We start from the raw sequence: 19,264 nt of genomic DNA, 5'->3' as shown, positions 1-19,264 counted from the left end.
AACACAGCAGTGCGCTTTTAACTGCACGCCGGAAAGCAAGGGAAAATTAAGTTAACCTCTAAAGGCCTTAGTTGCCACATGTGTGGACAGCACATTTTAGCTCCAATTTCCAAAATCAGTCCGCCGTGATTATCAAGCCAAACGACGCTAGTGCGCATGCGCCTGTCCGCCATGATTAGTCCATAAGTAACAAACTTCATGTGTAGTGACATGCAAATTTTTATTTTTACACTTTTTTTTCTCCAAATTCCATTGTATGTTATGCTCTTTTGACACCACTAAAAAGCAGTATAAGTGTCCAAATGTCAGCATAAGACCCCAATTCAGTAGTGTACACAATTTTGGAAAATTTGAGCTAAAAGTTGCTGTCCACGCATGTGGCAACTAAGGCCTTCAGAGGGTAAGGTATTTTTCCCTTGCTTTACGGCAGGGGTGTCAAACTCAAATACAGAGTGGGCCAAAATTTAAAACTGAACAAAGCCGCGGGCCAAGGTTGAACAAATTAACCTTTAATAGGGACGCAAATGAGTTTTGCATTGAATATTGAGCAAGCAAGGCTTTTATATAATTTTATCGTGACATGCAAAATCCAGTTTCAAATAATAATAATAAAAAAATATCAATGGCATATCAAATACAATTTTAATAAAAATGGAATGCCTCTTTTCTATTTGCAGCGTTCTGAGGTAAACATCAAAATATTTTTTTCCACAGGTTAATAATAAATTTGAAAATAAAATAATAATAATGAATGAATCAAACACTGAAGCCTTGAAGAAGCAAGAGAATGTGCATGGATAAAAAGTTCATTACTGCTCAGTTTGCTGCACTAATTTGCTATAACACATAACTTAATAGTGCAAAATCAACTTTCAAAAAACAAACGAAAAATCCATCCATCCATCCATTTTCTACCGCTTATTCCCTTTTGGGGTCGCGGGGGGGCGCTGGCGCCTATCTCAGCTACAATCGGGCGGAAGGCGGGGTACACCCTGGACAAGTCGCCACCTCACCGCAGGGCCAACACAGATAGACAGACAACATTCACACACTAGGGACCATTTAGTGTTGCCAATCAACCTATCCCCAGGTGCATGTCTTTGGAAGTGGGAGGAAGCCGGAGTACCCGGAGGGAACCCACGCATTCACGGGGAGAACATGCAAACTCCACACAGAAAGATCCCGAGCCTGGATTTGAACTCAGGACTGCAGGACCTTCGTATTGTGAGGCAGACGCACTAACCCCTCTTCCACCGTGAAGCCCCAAACGAAAAATCATCAATGGTATATTAAATACAATTTGTTCTCCCGAAATATGTTTGTCATTCTTGTTTGGTGTGGGTGCATAGTGTGGCGCATATTTGTAACAGTGTTAAAGTTGTTTTTATACGGCCACCATCAGAGTGACCTGTATGGCTGTTGACCAAGTATGCTTTGCATTCACTTGTGTGTGTGTAAAAGCCGCAAATATTAATGTGACTGGGTTCGGCACGCTGTTTGTATGGAGGAAAAGCAGACGTGATGACAGGTTGTAGGGAACGCTAAAGGCAGTGCCTTATAGGCACGCTCCCAATATTGTTGTCCGGGTGGAATTTGGTAGAAATTCGGGAGAATGGTTGATTTTCGGGAGGGGCACTGAACTTTGGGAGTCTCCCGGGAAAATTGGGAGGGTTGGCAAGTATGAGTATTAGCGGTGAATGCAGTGTTACAGCGGCACCGTCGCTGTATGATACCGGCGGGCCAGCTCTAATGTTAAATTGATATTGCCTCAAGGGCCAAATAAAATTACACGGCGGGCCAGAGTTTGACACCCATGCTTTACGGCGTGCAGTTAAAAGCGCACTGCTGTGTTTAGATGGAGACAAGTGTGGACAATATTGGAGAGACGCACTTACCAAATGACGCTAGTGTGCATGCGCCTGACTTTTGTGTTGCCTGAATGCATTGATAAATGACGTTTTTTCAGGAATGAAAAAATGAGATGCTATTACTAATAGTCGGGAATTTTATACCGGTTACCATTACATCCCTCGTCCATTAACGAGTAAAAAGTCAAGGGCGGTCAAGGCATGTTGCTGCCGTCGATGTTGGTAAATTTTTTAGGGCATTACAGCAAGTCACAAGGGGGGTGGCGGAAAATTAACACTGTTGCCGCGGTTAAATTCGAGCCTTGCAAATGTGATGATGCAGTGTTTTTCACCTCCTTCTCCTCTTTTTTGTCCCGCTCATCTTCAGGCCTTGAGAAGGGCTGCAGAGTCTCCTCCCACCACTCCTCCTCCACCCGCCTCTTCCTCGTCGTCGTCATCCAGGTGGGGTCGTACTTGCGTCCCAGGTCCTTCACGAAGCCGTCCCCGTCCACGCACACCACGTAGGTGATTGGCCGCGTGGCATTCTGGGAGCAGAGGTGAGGCGCGCCTACTCCGTGCTCCACGTCTACGCACATCCAGGAGGAGGTTTTGTCCAGGAAAACCTCCAGCCACTCGTCATTTCCGGGGCCGGCGTACTTTTTCGTGCTCCGTTGCTTTGTTTTTGTCACTCCTTCGCTTTCTTCTTCCTCATCTTTCACCTCCACTTTCGTTCCACCGCTTCTTCTCTTCTGGGTTGTGTTGGTCTTGTTGCTGCTGCTCCTCTCTTTTGAGTTCTCCACGCCCTCTGAATCTTCACTCTCCTCCTCACTGTACGCTGCAAACTCCTCATCACTCAGCTCCTCCTCGTCCTCACTGGGGCTCTCTTCCTTGTAGCTGACCTTTGAGGCGATGCTGCGCCGCTTGGAGTTCTTCGGTCTCTGCCCGCCCTGTGACACTCTAACTTTCTTCTCCTTCTCCTCCTCTTCCTCCTTGAATTCTTTCCTCTTTGCCTTTTTCCCTCCTCTGCCTCCAGCACTCTTTCCTCCTCCAGCCACTCTTTTACTGCCTGGAGAGATTTTCACCTCAGCCGAGCTGCTCTTAGACGCTCCCTGGCTCTGCGGGGCTTTTTCGGAACAATCAGACGTCGCTGCTGTCCCTTTAGCCTGCATGTGAGACACAGATAGTGGACACTTCAGCTACAAAGTGACCACACAGATACGGTGCAGAAGCTTGTTTTGGATCCAACGGAGCTATCATAAATACAAAAGACTAGGTCTGTCAAATGATTAATCTTTTTAATCACATTTTAGAATGTGGCTTAATCATTATTGAGTCGTTTGCATACTTACAATTTGCTTCGAAAAAGACCCCAATATTTGTACAAAAATGCTAATATTATTTTTATAATGTCATCCAGGAACATTTGTAAATGTTTTACTTGAATGCATGTCATTTATTTGCACAAACCTTAGTAACAGTTCTTTCAGGCTGTATTTTGGAGTGAAATTTGCCAGCGAGCACATCAGTCGGAGTCTCCCCACTCTTTTTTGTACGGACGTATGCATTAATCGGAACAATGACAGTAAAGCGGTTAAGGTAAAAAAGCTTGTACGGGCAAAACAAATTGCGTGCTTAATCTAAGTGTGTTCATGATTAAGGTAGTATATTTTTGTGACTAATCACATGGGTTAACGCATTAATTGTGACAGCCCTACAAAATACATAAACAAAAACTGTACTGTATTGTATGTCAGTGTAACAAACGCACCAAAATTCTCCGGGTGTTGCTGCCACTGCGCAAACTAAGGAGTCACGGGTGGGACCTGATTTTCAGCTGGCAACGACTAAAACAGTAAATAAACACAAGACATATATAACTAATAGCCACAACACGATCAGGCTTATATTTAATATGCCACAAATTGATCCCGCATAACAAACATCTCCCCCCTCACATCCATATAACCCGCCAATACAACTCAAACACCTGCACAACACACTCAATCCCACAGCCCAAAGTGCCGTTCACCTCCCCAAAGTTTATACAGTTCATAAATTTCCTTAAAGTCACCTACGTGACAGGCGCAGCGTGCTCACGGTACCGCGCATCTAACTTAAAGTCCTCCTGGCAAGAGTCTCTGTTCGTCCCAGTTCTCCGCAGGCCAATGGTAGGTCCACAAAAACGGTCAAAAACAAGGATTCGTTCCATGCAGTGGCTCCGTAGCAAAAACGCTTTGCTGACAGGTGCTCCGGGTGGTGTGTGACGTTAATTTCCGCTCCCACACGGTCTGATAGCACCGAATGCCTTTTATATACCCACATTCTATTAAGTTACATTTTTAATATTAGCATATTTGAATACACCTGAAACAGTTCATAATATTGGGTAAATGGATGACCAAAAAAGTATATATATACTTCTTTTCCCAGCTGAGCACAAGTTAATTGTGACTGGCAATATTTATTTTCTATATATAAAAAAATATATATATATATATATATATATATATATATATATATATATATATATATATATATATATATATATATATATATATATCCATCCATCCATCCATCATCTTCCGCTTATCCAAGGTCGGGTCGCGGGGGCAGCAGCCTAAGCAGGGAAACCCAGACTTCCCTCTCCCCAGCCACTTCATCTAGCTCTTCCTGGTGGATCCCGAGGCGTTCCCAGGCCAGCCGGGAGACATAGTGTTCCCAACGTGTCCTGGGTCTTCCCCATGGCCTCCTACCGGTTGGACGTGCCCGAAACACCTCCCTAGGGAGGCGTTCGGGTGGCATCCTGACCAGAGGCCCGAGCCACCTCATCTGGCTCCTCTCGATGTGGAGGAGCAGCGGCTTTACTTTGAGTTCCTCCCGGATGGCAGAGCTTCTCACCCTATCTCTAAGGGAGAGACCCGCCACACGGCGGAGGAAACTCATTTCGGCCACTTGTACCCGTGATCTTATCCTTTCGGTCATGACCCAAAGCTCATGACCATAGGTGAGGATGGGAACGTAGATCGACCGGTAAATTGAGAGCTTTGCCTTCCGGCTCAGCTCCTTCTTCACCACAACGGATCGGTACAACGTCCGCATTACTGAAGACGCCGCACCGATCCGCCTGTCGATCTCACAATCCACTCTTCCCCCACTTGTGAACAAGACTCCGAGGTACTTGAACTCCTCCACTTGGGGCAGGGTCTCCTCCCCAACCCGGAGATGGCACTCCACCCTTTTCCGGGCGAGAACCATGGACTCGGACTTAGAGGTGCTGATTCTCATTCCGGTCGCTTCACACTCGGCTGCGAACCGATCCAGTAAGAGCTGAAGATCCCGGCCAGATGAAGCCATCAGGACCACATCATCTGCAAAAAGCAGAGACCTAATCCTGCAGCCACCAAACCGGAACCCCTCAACGCCTTGACTGCGCCTAGAAATTCTGTCCACAAAAGTTATGAACAGAATGGGTGACAAAGGACAGCCTTGGCGGAGTCCAACCCTCACTGGAAACGTGTTCGACTTACTGCCAGCAATGCGGACCAAACTCTGACACTGATCATACAGGGAGCGGACCGCCAAATAAGACAGTCCGATACCCCATACTCTCTGAGCACTCCCCACAGGACTTCCCGAGGGACACGGTCCAATGCCTTCTCCAAGTCCACAAAGCACATGTAGACTGGTTGGGCAAACTCCCATGCACCCTCATTACATCCAGTATATATTTACTCTATGAAACAGGAGTGTTCAAAATGACAGCTAATTTTTAACGACCCAGCACATTCTAAAAATAGATTGACTACAAAAGAGAGCAAAAAGATCCCCGAGTAATAACCTGTGATTAATAATGATTAATCATGATAAAACCTCATCGAGCTGGATGCAATCTTACATGGAGGGGAGGAAACAGGTGGTAGAGATGAATGGCACCGTGTCCCCCCTCTCCCAGTAAGCTGTGGAGTCCCCCAAGGCAGTATACTAGGACCTTTACTGTTCCTAATATATGCAAACGACATGCCATCAGCATGCGACTGTGAATTGTTCTTGTTTGCGGATGACTCGGCCCTGCTGGTATCACAGGTGGAAAAAATCCTCAGTGCCTAACTCTGTAGAATTTGCACCTGGCTCGCTGACAATAAGCTATCCATACACTTAGGTAAAACGGAATCCCTCCCATTTGGTTCACAAATCAACCTTAAGAAAGTCAGTGACTTCACTATTAAAGTGGGTGACATTGTTATCACCAGGAAAGATGAGATCACCTACCTAGGTTCCATTCTAGAGGCTAATCTTTCCTGTGATAAAATGGCCACCAAGGTAATCAAAAAGGTCAACCAAAGAACGAGATTCCTCTACAGAATCTCCTCTCTGGTCAACAAAAGCACCTTGAAGATTCTAGCGGGAACTCTCATTCAACCCTTTTTCGATTACGCTTGCACCTCCTGGTACCCCAGCACCTCCAAAACCCTTGAATCTAGACTCCAAACATCCCAGAACAAGCTAGTCCGGTTACTTTTAGACCTCCACCCCGGCTCACACCTCACTCCAACCCACTTCTCCAAAGTGGGCTGGCTCAGGGTGGAGGACAGAGTAAAACAACTTGCACTGAGCCTAGTCTATAAAATCCGCTACACCTCCCTGATACCGAAGTACATGTCAAACTACTTCCTTAACGTAAATGACCGCCATAACCAAAACAGCAGGGGGAGCTCCACAAACCACGTTAAACCCAGATTCCGATCTAACAAAGGTCTTAACTCATTCTCTTTCTATGCCACATCAATGTGGAATGCACTCCCAACAGGTGTAAAAGTAACTGCATTTCTATATTCCTTCAAAACTGCTCTAAAACAACACCTCCAGGCAACTTCAACCCTTTACTAATACATTGTTATCACCAGGAAAGATGAGGTCACCTAGCTAGGTTCCATTCTAGAGGCTATCTTTCCTGTGATAAAATGACAATCAAGGTAATCAAAAACGTCAACCAACAAACAAGATTTCTCTACAGAATGTCCTCTCTGGTCAACAAAAGCACCTTGAAGATTCTAGCGGGAACTCTCATTTAACCCTTTTTCGATTACGCAAGCACCTCCAACAATCTCATATCTAGATTCCAAACATGCCAGAACAAGCTAGTCAGGTAACTTCTATACCTCCACCCCAGATCACACCACACTCCTATTCACTTCTCCAAAGTGGGCTGGCTCAGGGTGGAGGACAGAGTAAAACAACTTGCACTGAGCCTAGTCTATAAAATCCGCTACACCTCCCTGATACCGAAGTACATGTCAAACTACTTCCTTAACGTAAATGACCGCCATAACCACAACACCAGGGGGAGCTCCACAAACCACGTTAAACCCAGATTCCGATCTAACAAAGGTCTTAACTCATTCTCCTCCTATGCCACATCAATAAGGAATGCACTCCCAAACGGTGTAAAAAAAAGGGCACCTCTATCCCTTTTCAAAACCGCACTAAAAGAACACCTCCAGGCAACTACAACCCTAGACTAACACCCTCCCCCCACCACATCCCACCTCCCCAGATTGTGAATAATCAAATGTATATACTTGTTCTTATGCTTTCTGAACTCACTATGTTCACTGCTGGCTGTACATATCCTACCAAGTCAGACCTACACTGTTAAGATGTCCATTTCTCAGATGATATAATTGTTGATGACTGAAGTGCTGATATCAACCCAACCCAACCCCCCTGCCCCAATACCCTCCACATCCCACCCCACCGATTGTAATCAATTCAATGTATATACTATGATGATTAACTTGTGTGATGACTGTATTATGCTGATAGTATATATTTGCCCCATAAATTGATTAACGTGGACCCCGACTTTTAGTCTTCAGTAATGCGGACGTTGTACCGATCCGTTGTGGTGAAGAAGGAGCTGAGCCGGAAGGCAAAGCTCTCAATTTACAGGTCGATCTACGTTCCCATCCTCACCTATGGTCATGAGCTTTGGGTTATGACCGAAAGGATAAGATCACGGGTACAAGCGGCCGAAATGAGTTTCCTCCGCCGTGTGGCGGGTCTCTCCCTTAGAGATAGGGTGAGAAGCTCTGCCATCCGGGAGGAACTCAAAGTAAAGCCGCTGCTCCTCCACATGGAGAGGAGCCAGATGAGGTGGTTCGGGCCTCTGGTCAGGATGCCACCCGAACGCCTCCCTAGGGAGGTGTTTAGGGCAGGCCACGGGGAAGACCCTGGACAAGTTGGGAAGACTATGTCTCCCGGCTGGCCTGGGAACGCCTCGGGATCCCCCGGGAAGAGCTAGACGAAGTGGCTGGGGAAAGGGAAGTCTGGGTTTCCCTGCTTAGGCTGTTGCCCCCGCGACCCGACCTCGAATAAGAGGAAGAAGATGGATGGATGGATGGATGGATGGACCCCGACTTAAACAAGTTGAACAACTTATTTGGGTGTTACCATTTAGTCTACGGAATATGTACTGTATTGTGCAATCAACAAATAAAAGTTTAAATCAATCAGTCCAAAGTCAAAAGTGTGATGAATCTAATTAAAAAAATAATTAGACAGCACAATGAATTACAATAATTTGTAACATTATAAATGTTGTTTACTAATATATATTATTTTTGTACCGTATCTCCAAATGTTGTATGTGTGTTTCCTGACTAAAAGATTCAAACTGTTTTGTAACATTTTTGTGAACCTTGGAGCCTAAAGTTTTGCATGTGTATTAGAGATGCGCGGTTTGCGGTCTCATCCGCGGAGTCCGCGGATAAACCGCGGGTCGGGCGGTTGACATGACGAAAAAATAGATTTTAATTAGATTCGGGCGGGTGGCGGTTGAACCATCCGGAAATATTTGATATGCATGGTTCTGTGATCGGTATCCTTTGCCATCCAAACTGCCATTTAAGACCCGTGTCACAAAGTGAAAAAGACAATAAGAGACGCTATCATTCTCAAAGCAGACAATAAGAGACGCTATTATTCTCCTGAATGACTGCTGGTAGTCACCCAGATAATAAGTATTAGTGTGTGCTATGAAGCCATTGGCTTTGTCGCCTTCTACAACATGTACGATCTGCTTGTCAGTCCAACATCATGTTGTGTGTGACTTCCGCTGAAACACGCACACGACTGCAAGGCATACTGGGTGACACAGAGTACACTAATGGTTGTGATATAAACAATTTTAACACTCTTAGTAACAACGACAAACACACTTCGGGAGAACATCCTCCCAGTAACACAACATAAACGCAACACAACAAATACCCATAATCCTTTGTATTCATGACACATCCTGACTATTTTATACACCCCGCTAGCAGCAAACCCCACCGTGCGTCAGTAAGGTGGGCGGGGTTGGGGGTGCGGGGGTGTAAAATATATTCAGGATTCGTCATGGATACAAAGGATTATGGGTATTTGTTGTGTTGCGTTTGTGTTGTGTTTTTTTTTTTTTTTTTTTTACAAATAAGGTCATGGTTTTATTTGTTTTGGACATGAGTTTACACAAATCAACATGTCTGAAAAGCAATAGCGAGCTTATTTAATCCTCTACTTCACGTCTCAGCAATTACTGGTTGTTTGTTCACTTCCTGTGTTTAAATGTTAACATTTTCTAATAGGGAGGAAACAATATAAAATATGTAACAATAGATGGCTTGTATGGTGATGAAAGATTATAAAACTGAATGAAAAATAAATATTAAAATAGATGCATGCATTAATACATAAATATAAAAACAAATAATTCTAAATGATAAATAGATAGATAAATAAGTGAAACTTACCAGTAAATGAACAATAGAACAACACAGTGACAGATTGTTTGGTAAACGTATAGCATGTTCTATATGTTATAGTTATTTGAATGACTCTTACCATAATATGTTAGGTTAACATACCAGGCACCTTCTCAGTTGGTTATTTATGCCTCATATAACGTACACTTATTCAGCCTGTTGTTCACTATTCTTTATTTATCTTAAATTGCCTTTCAAATGTCTATTCTTGGTGTTGGGTTTTATCAAATATTTTTCCCCCAAAAATGTCACTCAACTCCAGTGCGACTTACATGTTTTTTTCCCTTCTTTTTTTTTTTTTTTGTGTTGTGTTACTGTGAGGATGTTCTTCCGAAATGTGTTTGTCAATCTTGTTGGGTGTGGCTTCACAGCGTGGCGCATATTAGTAAGTGTTAAAGTTGTTTATATCACAACCATCAGTGTACTCTGTATCACCCAGTATGCCTTTCAATCTTGAACGTTTAACTGCGGAAGCTGCACACAACATGTTGCCGGACCAACAATCGGTTTGGACATGTTGTCGAAGGTGTCAATCAATCAATCAATGTTTATTTATATAGCCCCAAATCACAAATGTCTCAAAGGACTGCACATATCATTACGACTACAACATCCTCGGAAGAACCCACAAAAAAAGCAATGGCTTCACAGCACGTCCATATTCTTGTAATCAGGATGAGCGTTATTGGAGAGTCGCGGGAACGTTTGCGGCTCCAATTGTCATCGTTACTCTGTGAAACAGGTTTAAATAGCTCTGTGAGTGGTAAAGGCGGACAACCTCTGATGTATTTCTGATAAAATTTTGGTTCGGGTGGACAGCGGGTGGATGACGACTTTGGTGATGCGGATGCGGATGATATAATTGCCTATCCGCGCATCTCTAATGTGTATCTTAACGCTGATGGTACCTTGGCTGCAGCAGCTTTGAGAGGAATGGGCTGCAGAGAAAGCACCAAGCGACATAAAACTCGCAGACACCTGAGGACCAACAAGAAGAGCTGCAGGCAACATAAAAAAAGCCATTAAATATTTCTTGTATTGATTCCATGGCACGGGTGGAGGTGAAATACTAGTAGTACCAACATGCGTCATCTCCTGGTGGTTCTTTGCCGACAGGCTGGCCAGGCGTCTCTCCAGCAGAGAGCGAGGGTTTGAATCCCCCTCGAAGGAAAGACCGGGGTTGAGCGTGAAAGTGGCTCGGAACCTGTGAGAAAAGACATGAACTTACTCTGCGTCTTGTGAGCGCCGTTTACGTTTATTTCCGCTGAGTACACACCATTTGAGGAGGCCACCGATGTAGTTTTGGTCCACGCGTTCTCTGGTGACAGCCGTGATGCGAGCAGGCAGCAGCGAGAGGGTGATGGCCAGCAGGTCGGGTTCGCAGCACAGACGGTTGCGGAACATTCCGCTGGCTAGCAGACACATGAGGTGCACCTGGGACAGCATCTCAACATCATTGACCAATAAACCTCACAGATGGAGGTCTGTGTGTGTGTGTTTGTGTGTGTTCACCTTATGTGTGTCTATCAGCAGGTCCTTCTTGTAGCGGTTCATCATTCGCTTCAGGTACATCTCCAATTCGGCCTTTTTTTTCTGCCTGCAAATCAAGAGCGGAAACTTTACTACTTTGTCAAAATGACTGCCGTCAACATGGTCATTAAAACAACAAAAAATAGTACAACTTATGGCTCCAGGTAACACCTCTGTGTAAAAAAAACACTGATACTTCTCAACAAAAGAAGAGAAGTATAATCTTAGAGAAAAATGCAATTTAAAACATTTGTATGCACGTACAACACTTAAGACCTTCAGTATATCAGTATGTGGAATTAAATTATGGGATGGATTAAGCAATGCAATCAAACAATGTACTAATATGATCCACTTCAAGAAACTCTTCAAACTGGAAGTGTTTACAAAGTACAAAAATGAAGAACCATGATAAACATTCTGATTTTACTCACCCATTCATTCTAAAAAAAATCTTACTTATAATAAATAAATGGGTTGTACTTGTATAGCGCTTTTCTACCTTCAAGGTACTCAAAGCGCTTTGACACTACTTCCACATTTACCCATTCACACACACATTCACACACTGATGGAGGGAGCTGCCATGCAAGGCGCCAACCAGCACCCATCAGGGGCAAGGGTGAAGTGTCTTGCTCAGGACACAACGGACGTGACGAGGTTGGTGCTAGGTGGGATTTGAACCAGGGACCCTTGGGTTGCGCACGGCCACTCTCCCACTGCGCCACGCCGTCCCTTACTTATCTCATCGTATAGAATAAAACTTACTTCACCAATTATTTATTTATTTGTATTGTGATTACTTATTACTTAAGGAGTATACATTGTGAATACATTGAGAACAGGAAGTGAACAAAAGTTTTAGCAACTGTTATGTAAAGAAAAGGGGTATGATTAAATAAACTCTGCTTCTTCCTACTCCTTTTCGAACATGTTGAAAAGAGAAACTGGAAATTGTGATGTATCATGTTGTATGCTTGCATGTTCCAAATAAACTCAAACTCAAACTCCAATAGGCAAAAACATTGCTTTGGCTGTAGGCAACCTCTTGGTGTACTGTAGTTCAAATTATATTCGGTTAAAAATAGTTTTATTCATACTTTATTTCAATTTCCTCACAAGATGGCAGTAGTTAATTAGCTTTATGTTGCATGCACTCTAAAGTGTTGCTAGTAGAGATCTCCCGTCCAAAGGCAAAACCTAGTAACTCACTTCTAGCTGATTTTGAGGAAACAAAGGAAAACCAAACTATCTTGATGCTGTCTTACAAAGATCTACAAAGTCATCAAAGGTATAGATGTTTTCTTGAGCTTTCATTTTCTTGCCCATTGAGCCATGGATTGAATCTGCTCTCATGAACGTGTGTGCCCTTTCTCCAGATATTTTATCACAATCTCGGGTGGGCCCCATTCTGCATTTGCACATCGGGCGTCCAGTTTTTATTTTGACCTCCACAGTTATCTGCCCAAAAGAGTATGCAAGGGTAAGAATCAAGAACAATACATTTAATGAAGGTGCTTGCAACGTCCTGGGCCAATCTTCCAAATATCCCCTCGTGCCATAATATCACATAATCAGCTTGACCGTCGGCCCCCATTTGTGCAAATGTCTCATTAGAGACAATAAGGCGACTGACAAAGAAGCTTCGATTGGTCCCTTGAGACACTAGGTTTTTCTGTTGCATCTACGCGGTTATGTGGTAGTTGCTAGGTCCTGCCATGCGCGTAACAGCTTACTTACGGAACAAATTACAATATCGCATACACTAATGTAAAGCATATCACCTAGGAACTCCAAAATTACTATCAGCTCGGTTACTGGGTTTTGCCTTTGGACGGGAGAGATGTAAGATAATGGCTTTTTTGCTGATACCCGATATTGTTCAATTCTTAATTACCCATACCGATATCAACCGATACCGCTACATACAGTCGTGGGATTAACACATTATTATGCCTAATTTTGTTGTGAATCCCCGCTAGATGCATTAAACAATGTAACAAGGTTTTCCAAAATAAATCAACTCAAGTAATGGAAAAAAATGCCAACATGGCACAGCAATATTTATTATTGAAGTCACAAAGTGCATGAATCTTTTTTAACATGCCTCAAAACAGCAGCTTGGAATTTGGGACATGCTCTCCAGTGTTTCCCACAGGTCAGGCATCAATTTGTGGTGGTGTGGTCGGGCGGCGGCGATGACCAAGAAGAACGCGGCGTTGGAATATAATTAATATAATACATATGTACACTTTATGTACATATTTACATATACATATGCATATAATATATACATCCATCCATCCATTTTCTACCGCTTATTCCCTTTCGGGGTCGCGGGGGGCGCTGGTGCCTATCTCAGCTACAATCGGGCGGAAGGCGGGGTACACCCTGGACAAGTCGCCACCTCATCGCAGGGCCAACACAGATAGACAGACAACACTCACACTCACATTCACACACTAGGGCCAATTTAGTGTTGCCAATCAACCTATCCCCAGGTGCATGTCTTTGGAAGTGGGAGGAAGCCAGAGTACCCGGAGGGAACCCACGCATTCACGGGGAGAACATGCAAACTCCGCACAGAAAGATCCCGAGCCTGGATTTGAACCCAAGACTGCAGGAACTTCGTATTGTGAGGCAGACGCACTAACCCCTCTGCCACCGTGAAGCCCATAATAATATATACATATTTATATAATATGTCACTACAAGCTCCATTCACAGACAGAGTCCCATTGCTTTTATGAACGGTCGAGCGAGTCAAAAGCCGGAAAAAAATAAAATAAAAAATATTCTTTCGTGGCGGGCCGCCACAAATAAATGAATGTGTGGGAAACCCTGCTCTCCCTGAGAGAGCATGAGGAAGTTGAGGTGGGCGGGGTTGGGTGGGGGGTAGGAGGGTAGGCAATCACAATCAACTGTAGGCAATCACTTTTTTTAAAAATGAAAATCGGTTGATACTGATTGATGGCCGATCAATCGGCACTTAACCATTTTATACTGGTGTAAATTAGCTTGAAAAAACTACTCTCACCCATTGAGATGCATCAGTACTTGTTAATAAATGACCATAGTAGAACTTTTATTTAACCAGATAAGAAACCCATTGAGATCAAGATCTCTTTCGCAAGGGTGACCTGGCCAAGAGGTCAACAGCACATGTCACGGAGCAGTTTCAAAAAAGTAAAATATTAAGACATACATTTTAAAATACATAAAAGAGAACTGTAAAACAATAAAGATTTACACCTTTTAAAAACACAGGCACTGAGCAAAAGTCTCCTGCTCTCTGTCCCTCAGGAAAGAACGGAAGGCTCCAAATGGAATTAGTTCAGTGAGTTTCAGTTTCGTCTGCAATGCATTCCATGCCGTAGGGGCAGCAATGCCAAAAGCTCTTTTGCCAAATTCAGTCCGTACACGGGGAACAGTTAAAACATACAAATTGTTAGAACGTGACGCATAAGAGCTGTTTTTTCTTTGTAACAAAGTACACAAGTATGGAGGTATTAAACCTAAAAGAGCTTTATAAATGATGGTCAGCCAATGTGTGTATCTGCGTGCACTCCATCCATCCATTTTCTACCGCTTAATCCCTTTTTGGGGTCGCGGGGGGCGCTGGCGCCTATCTCAGCTACAATCGGGCGGAAGGCGGGGTACACCCTGGACAAGTCGCCACCTCATCCCAGGGCCAACACAGATAGACAGACAACATTCACACTCACATTCACACACTAGGGACCATTTAGTGTTGCCAATCAACCTATCCCCAGGTGCATGTCTTTGGAGGCGGGAGGAAGCCGGAGTACCCGGAGGGAACCCACGCATTCACGGGGAGAACATGCAAACTCCACACAGAAAGATCCCAAGCCTGGATTTGAACCCAGGACTGCAGGACCTTCGTATTGTGAGGCAGACGCACTAACCCCTCTGCCACCGTGAAGCCCTCTGCGTGCACTCAATGAAGATAAGTCTGACTTCATATACAGTTGACAGTGGTGGCTGAGACTACGACAGCCAGTAACAAATCTTAGTGCTGAGTGAAAAACAGTGTCCAAGGACTGGAGGCATTTAGATGAGGCACTAAAATAAAGCACGTCTCCATAATCAATTACAGGCAAAATAGTCGCTGTCACCAATTTCTTTCTGACTTTAAGAGAGAAGCAGTTTTTATTTCTAAAAAGGAAACCAAGCTTTACCCTAAGCTTAGAGACCAAGTTGTTAATATGGGCTTTAAATGAAAGCTCCTGATCAAGAGTAAAACCCAAGTACTTGTAATTTAAGACCTGCTCTATAGGGTTTCCATTTGATGTTACAATATTTGGAATATTTTCCAGTAACACCCTTGAATGAGAGAAAACCATTACCTTGCTTTTATCTGTATTTAAAACCAATTTAAGATCAAATAAGCGAGCCTGGATGACATCAAAAGCAGCTTGGAAAAACTCAAAAGCCTGAGTGATGGAGGTTGAACAGCAATAAATAATCAATCAATCAATGTTTACTTATATAGCCCTAAATCACTAGTGTCTCAAAGGGCTGCACAAACCACTACGACATCCTCAGTAGGCCCACAAAAGGGCAAGGAAAACTCACACCCAGTGGGACGTCGGTGACAATGATGACTATGAGAACCTTGGAGAGGAGGAAAGCAATGGATGTCGAGCGGGTCTAACATGATACTGTGAAAGTTCAATCCATAATGGATCCAACACAGTCGCGAGAGTCCAGTCCAAAGCGGATCCAACACAGCAGCGAGAGTCCCGTTCACAGTGGAGCCAGCAGGAAACCATCCCAAGCGGAGGCGGATCAGCAGCGCAGAGATGTCCCCAGCCGATACACAGGCAAGCAGTACATGGCCACCGGATCGGACCGGACCCCCTCCACAAGGGAGAGTGGGACATAGAAGAAAAAGAAAAGAAACGGCAGATCAACTGGTCTAAAAAGGGAGTCTATTTAAAGGCTAGAGTATACAAATGAGTTTTAAGGTGAGACTTAAATGCTTCTACTGAGTTAGCATCTCGAACTGTTACCGGGAGGGCATTCCAGAGTACTGGAGCCCGAAATGAAAACGCTCTATAGCCCGCAGACTTATTTTGGGCTTTGGGAATCACTAATAAGCCGGAGTCCTTTGAACGCAGATTTCTTGCCGGGACATATGGTACAATACAATCGGCAAGATAGGCTGGAGCTAGACCGTGTAGTATTTTATACGTAAGTAGTAAAACCTTAAAGTCACATCTTAAGTGCACAGGAAGCCAGTGCAGGTGAGCCAGTACAGGTATATATGTATGTATATATGTATATAAAGGTATATACAGTACAGGCGTAATGTGATCAAACTTTCTTGTTCTTGTCAAAAGTCTAGCAGCCGCATTTTGTACCAACTGTAATCTTTTAATGCTAGACATGGGGAGACCCGAGGCGAGACGTAACAAACGCATGGATAATGATCTCGGCGTCTTTAGTGGACAGAATGGAGCAAATTTTAGCGATATTACGGAGATGAAAGAAGGCCGTTTTAGTAACGCTTTTAATGTGTGCCTCAAAGGAGAGAGTTGGGTCGAAGATAATACCCAGATTCTTTACCGTGTCGCCTTGTTTAATTGTTTGGTTGTCAAATGTTAGAGTTGTATTATTAAATAGAGTTCGGTGTCTAGCAGGACCGATAATCAGCATTTCCGTTTTTTTGGCGTTGAGTTGCAAAAAGTTAGCGGATATCCATTGTTTAATTTCATTAAGACACGCCTCCAGATGACTACAGTCCGGCGTGTTGGTCAGCTTTAGGGCATGTAGAGTTGGGTGTCATCAGCATAACAGTGAAAGCTAACACCGTATTTGCGTATGATGTCACCTAGCGGCAGCATGTAGATGCTGAAGAGTGCAGGGCCAAGGACCGAACCCTGGGGAACTCCACACGTTACCGTAACGTAGTCCGAGGTCACATTGTTATGGGAGACGCACTGCATCCTATCAGTAAGATAAGAGTTAAACCAAGCTAAGTCTGACATACCAATTCGTGTTTTGATACGTTCTAATAAAACATTATGATCGACAGTATCAAAAGCAGCGCTAAGACCAAGGAGCAGCAACATAGATGACGCATCAGAATCCATCGTTAGCAATAGATCATTAGTCATTTTTGCGAGGGCTGTCTCCGTGGAGTGATTTGCCCTGAAACCGGATTGAAAGGTTTGACATAGATTGTTAGACGCTAAGTGTTCATTTAACTATATAATGGTGTCGTCTGCATAAAAATGGTACATTGCATTTGACAGATTATTGCAAAGATCATTTAAGTAGATAGAAAATAAAATGGGTCCCAGCACTGAGCCTTGTGGAACTCCTTTGGTAATGTCCAATAATGAAGAGGTTGTCCCAGCCACCTGTACACCTTGTGATCTGCTGGAAAGATAGTCTGTGAACCAAGCAGCTGCATTTTTAGATAATCCAACCATATGGTCAAAATGAGGGACATGTTTATTTCCACTTTCACATGCACACTTATTAAAGTGGAAAGAAATGTATATGTTGTTACACATGAGATTTTAACCAGCCAATTATCGCCTGCTTTCAGTAACATTTAACGGTTTGGAGAAGTGAATGCCCCATCCAAATAGTTGGAAAATTCACTGTACATCAACTACAAACATATCCAAGACAACTCACTTTTTCCTGACTTCGGGGGTCTCGATTTCTATCAGTACAGACTCAGAAGGCAGGACTGGTTCTGGAAGTTCTGTTGGCCCCAGAGGCTCGGATAATTCTAACAAACAAAAATGTTCGCTTTAAGAAAAAAACACAGTGTTGTTTCTTTACGAAACTCCACTTACCTTCCACTTCCTCCCAATCATCCTCCTCTTCCTCACTTTCATCCTCCCCTTCCTCCTCCTCGTCTTTCTGGTCTTTCTTTGTGGCCAAGGAGGCTGCCAAGCTCATCTTGTTGTCACGACGCGTGCTCTTAACTGGTGAAGGCTGGAAGTGTTTGCTAGTGATGACGCTCCTCGAGGGGACATTCCCAGCTCTTTGGTCTCGAGAGGAACGTGGCTTGAGGTTGACCTTCCTTTTGAGGGTCTCCTCCACTAATGTGTTGTCATCGCCTAAGAACAAAGACAAGCAGAAACCATTTTAACCAAATAGTTTCGAGGAATAAACAGTTTCATTTGGAATAGGTCACTTCTACAGTGCCAATGAAAAAGTATTCTTCATTCGCTTTATTTTTTTTATTGCCTTAAAAAATTTTTAAATCATGACATCAAAGTTAGTTATAACAATAACAAAATAATCCCATCCAATCCCCTTTATTTACATAGCACTACTAACAACAGAACTGCTTCCAGAGTGCTGCACATAAAATGACACAATAAAAAGCAAATAAAATAAAAGCATTTAAAACAAAACAAATCACGATAAATCACAGGGTCCAAGTTAATCAATTCAATTATTTGCTCCTTCTCAACTCTGTGGTAATATTCTTTTCACAAAATACAACTATTGGTACGTTAATGTTAAATCTTACTTGTGAAAAGTAATCAAATCAAATCAACTTTATCTATATAGCACATTTAAAATGTCTCCCGGCTGGCCTGGGAACGCCTCGGGATCCCCCGGGAAGAGCTAGACGAAATGGCTTGGGGAGAGGGATGTCTGGGTTTCCCTGCTTAGGCTGTTGCCCCCGCGACCCGACCTCGGATAAGCGGAAGAATATGGATGGATGGATGGATGGATTTAAAATTTACCACAGGGGTAGCCAAAGTGCTGTACAATGGGCAGGTTAAAAACGTGAACCGAGCAAACACAACACAACACAAACATAACACGATAAAAGATAAATAAGATAAATGATAAATGGGTTGTACTTGTATAGATAAAATAAAATAAATAAAACGTAAAAACAGGTTCACATCAGGTGTATATAATGGGGCGCCATTGGAGGATGGATATCACTCAGTGTTAAAAGCCATGGAATAGAAGTATGTTTTTAAGAGAGATTTAAAAACAGGAAGAGAGGAGGCTTGTCTAACACTCAGAGGTAGGTCATTACAGAGCTTGGGAGCAGCAGCGGCGAATGCTCTGTCACCTCTA

General features: G+C 43.6%; 1 protein-coding gene across 1 annotated transcript in view; it reads right to left on the bottom strand.

Moving 5' to 3' along the window:
- LOC133555244 (DNA repair protein complementing XP-C cells-like) overlaps positions 1 to 19,264 on the bottom strand; it is a 42,964-nt gene that overhangs the window by 20,720 nt on the left and 2,980 nt on the right. Inside the window, exons 2-8 of the mRNA XM_061904853.1 lie at positions 18,013 to 18,279; positions 17,849 to 17,945; positions 11,162 to 11,246; positions 10,926 to 11,083; positions 10,733 to 10,853; positions 10,558 to 10,647; positions 2,201 to 3,010 (exon numbers count right to left, since the gene is read on the bottom strand). Of these exons, the coding sequence (XP_061760837.1) occupies positions 2,201 to 3,010; positions 10,558 to 10,647; positions 10,733 to 10,853; positions 10,926 to 11,083; positions 11,162 to 11,246; positions 17,849 to 17,945; positions 18,013 to 18,279 (1,628 nt within the window). The remainder of the gene's footprint in view (positions 1 to 2,200; positions 3,011 to 10,557; positions 10,648 to 10,732; positions 10,854 to 10,925; positions 11,084 to 11,161; positions 11,247 to 17,848; positions 17,946 to 18,012; positions 18,280 to 19,264) is intronic.

The sequence above is a fragment of the Nerophis ophidion genome, linkage group LG06 (assembly GCF_033978795.1).
Source record: "Nerophis ophidion isolate RoL-2023_Sa linkage group LG06, RoL_Noph_v1.0, whole genome shotgun sequence".
NCBI classification, from domain to species: Eukaryota; Metazoa; Chordata; class Actinopteri; order Syngnathiformes; family Syngnathidae; genus Nerophis; species Nerophis ophidion.
The sequence above is the reverse complement of the archived record's forward strand: the minus strand, read 5'-3'. Positions and strand labels throughout refer to the sequence as shown.